The following is a 6,237-nucleotide window of genomic DNA, read 5'->3' as shown; positions in this document are numbered from 1 at the left end:
TCCGGACATACAAAAGCAAAATGCCCGAGTCAAAACGTAGACCTTCGCTACGCTTCGGTCAAAAAATACCTACAATAAGTGAATAAGAAAAAGAAACCTAGCAAGCACTTGTTTTTTAATTGCTAAACTAAGACTGAACTAGAGCTATTACTAGCCCTAATACCTACTTCTCAGTTTTATAATGTATACTTGAAGTCTAAATAATTCCATTCTGATCCCTAGGATTTGATCTTATTAAAGGATATGAAAGGATACAAAATCGATTAGGCGGAAAAATAATAAGTATTTCTACTCAGTATAATACGTAGAAAAGTTGCTTCGCCTGTCTTATACTTACGCTTCAATCTTTTGAACTATGCAACGGATTTTAATGCGGTTTTCATCAGTAGATAAAGTAATTCAAGGGGAAGGTTTAGATGTGAAATACCTTAGTATATTTCACATGTTGTATAAATTGGCTGAAACATGAGGGTGACTAGTATCTAGGTACCTACATAGTACCTACATTAGGTAAGACAGAAGCTCGAAGGACCGTCGGAAGCCATGGTCCGGTTGTCGTTAATACCTATAGTGTGTCACAGGACTGTGTCATTTCAAAGATAAACAGAGAGAATCATACTATCTTTGTCTTACACTAGTATTAGCACACAAAAGAGAAGGATGAGTATAGTTTATTTGTTTCTATTTACTGACAAATTGGTAATTGGCCAACTATAATTAACACAGGAATCACAGGATCAGATTAAAGAAACAAATTGGAGTAACACCGCAGGTTAAAAGGTTAAATAAATAAAGAAATTAATTAGGTCAGTTCTAAAATGGTGTCGCCACGGTGCTGGGCCGTTATGTCAGAGTTACCGAAATGCAGCGTGGCCCACATTCCCGTGCATTGCGGAAACAATCGACGCGCGGGGTAAACAAAGATGTTCCGCCATGTTTGGCGTCGTCACCCTGCGAAGATTGCGACCGTCGCCTTTCTACTCTGGCGGCCTAGCCAAGGTGACGATCGCTTGCGCTTCACCATCAAATCGCTATGTGTCTCTCTAACACTCTTCCATATTAGTGCGATAAGTAGTAACAGGCATTTCGATCGCTACGTAATAGCGCTAGCGATTGGCATGTTGTCTACGGGGCCGGCGCGCTATGTATTATAATATTTATCACTTTACTGGTATAGCGAGCTGCAAAAGTGCACGACCGCTTTATGAATGAATTGCATTCATCTCTAAAACACGCGCCAATGTTTAACCGAAAATTCTGCTTGAGTCATAAATACATTACACAGTACGTACTTAACGTACTTATTTATATTTATCATTGCATTATTACTTATGAATTAAATAATTAAAATAAAGATTTATAGCAAAACATCACCATTCTACACAGAAATAACCACGCGGCCACTACAAAGCAACAACAATAGCACCATTAGCAGATGTCATCGTGCGTGCGACAAACAAAAGCGAAGGAAGAGATAAAACAGCCAGGCATGTCCGAGCCGTCTCAATCATATCAGCACTACCTGTTCCTCCAGTCGCGAACCCACCCTCGCCCAAAATGGTCGCTATTTACGTTCTCTTGTTCGTTCCTGTGATCCTGGTAGCTTCGGAACATTCTGGAGCGTACTCCTCGCCTCAGTATGCGAAGAAGTTGTATCCGAAGTTTGATACTAACGCGCTTTTACCTGACGAGAAGCCTCCGTTACCGTTCAAGAGGCAGATCGACAGATATGATAGTGATGGGAACGATACGACGCAGTACGGGAGGTCGTCGTTGTTGAAGTCGGCGGGTAGCTTCCTGAGCGGCGCCGGTGGACAGGTGTTGACGAACTTGGCGAAGGAATTTGTTGGGCGTTCGACTGGTAGCAGCCAGGTTGGTTTTGACTGCGTCTCGCAGGTTCGTATCGCACCTTTTTCTATTTTGCACGCATACTTTAAGTGTAAGGCCTGAGTGGACGCTCGAGTTGGGCGTGCAGCGGGGCGGGGCGTGCGGCGTGCATGTTTAAACAAATGCAAGCGTATAGGAGCGGCCTTAGTGCACGCTGCTCAAATTACTTGTGAGCCCGATGACGCCACGCTGCACGCCCCGCCGAACGCTCCGCTTCGAGCGTCCACTCAGGCCTTACTCTAACTCGTTCCCTGTCTGCGATTTATTTTGCAAAGTTATTCCTTAGATAAGATGTCTAAAGATGTACTGTTACTGAGTCATCTTATAATAACAATTTTGTCAGACAGATAACGTGATATTTAAAAGGTTTCCCACATACAATAGCTATGATTCATCCAGTTCCATTTGTGCAAACACTTAAAGCATCCCTTAAAGATAACTGTTACGGAACACGCCATTGTTTCCCAATAAACCGTGTATTATCTTTAGCGGTAAATATTCCTTGGAGTGATCTTCGACATTTTTTTTCTTAACTCGTGACATTGCGATCAAAATGTGGTCATGATACAAAACGTCAAGGGCTGTCAAAACAATGTCAAATAGTACTTCTTATATGGACAGATAAAAGAAGTCTCGCATCATTTAAGAATAATCATATTCTTAACAAAATAATAATCGTAAGTATGCGTAATTGCGTATACGTAATATAATTTTAACTTATCTTCGCTGTTTTGTCTCGCTCGTGGTGTATACAACTGTGTTAACATTTGGATTATACTAATAAGTATCACGCTAATACAGAACATATATTTCGCACCATTTGCACAAGTTGTATGTACACAATTTTGTTTTAGATATTTTATTTCAATGTGAAGCAACCTTTTCCTTTCCTCTTTATCACACAAATGAATCACAAAATATTTTTTCCTGGTTTAAGCTAATGTGACTAACACAGGGCTTCGGTTATGTTTAATGTAGATATACATATGTAGTATGTAGTTAGGAAGACACCTTTTCCATTTTGTGTCATTAGCTCACTAAAGTCTATTTTTTATTCGGTAGACTGAAATGACAGTTCATAGTATGAACATAAAATATCATTTCATACTATGAAATGTCATTTCAGTCTACCGAATAAAAAAATAGACTTTAGGTCTAATCTCCACACTGTATAAGGTAATGACGAGTTTCCTTTTAGCACAATTTTTCTATCATTACTGGGATTTAATTAATTATTTACATGCCTCTCTTTCTCAGGTCCTAAGCTTGAATCTCACAAATTTGGTGATCCTGATCGTGCTGAAGGCGTTAATCCTGGCTGCTGGTTTCTTCGGAGCTGGAGCTTGGAAAGGCGGTCATCACTACGCCAGGAGTCTTGATGGTAAAGTGTTGAATCATGTTTGATAATGCTAGGATGGATGTTTCGAAATACTTCGTGCAAATATCGATATTGCTATATAAAGGCTTCGTCACACAGACATGGTTTGCGTTTTATATGTAAAAGGGGCGCGCCCCGCTCACGCCCCGGAAGGAAATAGCGCCTGTGTGACGAAGCCTGTAAAGTCCTTAATTGTGTCAGACCAAAAACTGTTCCCCTTTTATAAAACTACAATCAACTACTCCAACACCAGTACTAACAATCTACTACTTATTATCTGAGTAACAAAATAAAATATCTACTACCTACAGTCAGCAGCAGAAGTTGCTAAGCGGGCGAGGTGTTCACAATTACCTTGACACGCTCTTATTCCCTTAAGAATAAAGTCGCGTCAAGATCATAACACATCGCCCGCTTAGCAACTTCTGCTGCTGACTGTACCTATTTATTTACTCGATGATATCAAAAGGTGTTTACTCAAACATGCATAACAAGACTTTTGACAACGTGAGTTCTAGTGTAGGTCAGTCCACAACGTAATAAAAACAGCTTCCGGCAATTCGGTTTAAATCCATTTACTAAAATCCGTCGCACTCTTCCGTCAAATGGCCATCACAATGACCGTTTGACCATCAATACATTAATCTCTGTAATGACCATCTGCCTCCACCAGACCGTTACTCCCACGCGTTGCTCACCTATGAACATGTTATTGTTAAAGGACAATAAATGTTAGAATACGATACTTACTAAAATTAACCAATTTATTGTAATTCCAAGTAGAAGTAAAATATTCGTATTATATTCTTACAATGTTCCTTTATCTAAAATATTGTTCCAAATAACATTGAACATTACATTGTAAAAACTACTAATTACATCTACATTTTCAGCACATTTTATGTTCTAGGTATATTTTTCACCTCGCTAAATACATCGTTCTATAAGAGATATAGAACGAAGTATTTAGCGGGATAAGGCCTAGTTTACGGTCTGGGTTGGAAGGTCAGATGGCAATCGCTTTCGTAAAAACTAGTGCCTACGCCAATTCCTGGGATTAGTTGTCAAGCGGACCCCAGGCTCCCATGAGCCGTGGCAAAATGCCGGGAAAAGGCGAGGAAGATGATAAATACTTCGTTCTACATGAACGAGAGGATGAGTCCACCGTCCACCCTCTGATGCGATTGCCGTGTCCCGGACTTAATCCCATTGTAGAGATTATCCGACACGTCTGGAGGCTGACCGACTCGGACCGAGTGTTATTTAATGTTCATTGTTACATACTCGTAGAATTCATTCAACGTAGTACGCATTTGGAAATAAGTTCACGAATATTCTGCTTTTATTTTGCTCTGAAAATAAAATCGTTACTTATTTTGGCGCTTTGTCGTGATCGTGATGTTCAGGTGTCTACGTCGGTGTGAAGCATCAAAGTTAATTATAAAATTACTTACAATCTAAAAGAACCAGAGAAATTTGAAATCAATAAGTACTTAATACCTAAACATTTCCATTTCGACAGGAGTCTAATAAGTAATGCAATTTTTAACACGCTTTTATTAGGTCGGTCGGCCTGTATGTACATAACTATGTAATGGAATCTTGCAAGTTAAATTTGATCCACTTCCCGGTTTCCGATTAAGCTGAAATTTTGCATACACATGTAAGTCGGGTGAAAATGCAATATTATGGTACCATCGAGCTGATCTGATGATGGAGACAGGAGGTGGCCATAGGAACTCTGTGATGAAACAACGCAACCTAATTGTGTTAGGGGTTTTTTAGAATTCTCTCGATGAGTATTAGTTGTCTGTCGTAAGAAAAGTACAGTCAGCGATAAAAGCTTGTACCAAAAATGAAATTTTTGCCAAAAACTTATTACCCAATACACATTCGTGACATCATTTCTGAACTCTGTTTAATTCACAACCTAAACTTCCCAGACAACACCAACGCGTCATACATCACGGAGGACGAGATCCTGCTGTACCTGAGCTACCTGGCGGGGCAACAGAGCCGAGACTACGGCTGCCTGTACCGCCTCTCGTGCAAGAAGCCCCAGCAAGCTGCACTTTATTCATCGGGGGCGGAGATTCTGCTGCAGGGAGCGAGGTTGTTGCAAGGGTAAGCACACGCAACCTGTACCCGCTTGCTTGCTTTAGATTGCGACCACGCTAAGTTTGCACTGACTTAGCAGTGGCTACGATTACAGTATCATACCAAGTGCTATGTCAAATATGCCGCATCTATCTCCATAATTTACGAGTACATAGCACTTGGCATGGAAACTTAGCGTGGAGTAGCTCTTGTAACAGAACTGGGGTGTCGTTAAACTTGAATCCTTGAGCAGCAAGCACCTGCTGGTAGGTAAGTAGGTAGGCAAATACCATAAATTAGCTTTCCAATGAAACCACGCAACTTTAAGTTACCGAAACCATGTTTTGTCTCTTTGCCTGCCGAGAGGTTATCACTTATATAAATCAGAATTTACCCGCTTTCTATGGACAAATTTAGACCTTCGACTGTTTTTTTAACAGGAACAGCATCGAACTGGAGCCATACGAAGAGGTGTCAAAAGGCATCAAGCAAGCGTCTGCCTGGGGCGAGGAAGGCATGAACTGCGACACTCACTACCAGTGTGAAGAATAACCTTTAAAATTATAATTATTTAAATAAGTAGATACATGATCTAGACACGCGGTAGCGTGTCCAACCAAGTTCAATGAAAAAGGAACTGGCGACGCAGCAACCGTGTGTAATATTACACGAACCATTTCGAGCTACTTTTGACCCCTTCACGACTTGATACCTTCTTCCGGAAGATTCCTCCTGCGAGTCTGACAAAACTACACTGAAATAGTAATTCACCGTGTTTATTGAAGGTGATCAGATGGAAGAGAATATCATGCCACATATATTATAATTCAGTATTAAACGAATGATTTTTGTAAATAAATAAATGTATGTTCTAT

At 40.4% G+C, this 6,237-nt stretch overlaps 1 protein-coding gene across 2 annotated transcripts; it reads left to right on the top strand.

Annotated features, from left to right (window-relative positions):
• The first annotated feature begins 1,390 nt into the window (after nt 1-1,390).
• On the top strand, nt 1,391-5,922 carry LOC134653259 (uncharacterized). 2 transcript variants are annotated; one of them, XM_063508584.1, is made up of 4 exons: nt 1,391-1,872; nt 3,145-3,268; nt 5,209-5,389; nt 5,803-5,922. In XM_063508584.1, exons 1-4 carry the CDS (start codon nt 1,558-1,560, stop codon nt 5,912-5,914), a joined length of 732 nt encoding a protein of 243 aa, XP_063364654.1. In that variant the 5' UTR covers nt 1,391-1,557; the 3' UTR covers nt 5,915-5,922. The 2 variants fall into 2 exon arrangements, with proteins under 2 accessions (XP_063364654.1, XP_063364653.1); XM_063508583.1 differs by having other exon boundaries at nt 1,391-1,896.
• Nucleotides 5,923-6,237: the final 315 nt, after the last annotated feature.

Source organism: Cydia amplana, chromosome 13, assembly GCF_948474715.1.
Source record: "Cydia amplana chromosome 13, ilCydAmpl1.1, whole genome shotgun sequence".
Classification (NCBI taxonomy): domain Eukaryota; kingdom Metazoa; phylum Arthropoda; class Insecta; order Lepidoptera; family Tortricidae; genus Cydia; species Cydia amplana.
The sequence above is the reverse complement of the archived record's forward strand: the minus strand, read 5'-3'. Positions and strand labels throughout refer to the sequence as shown.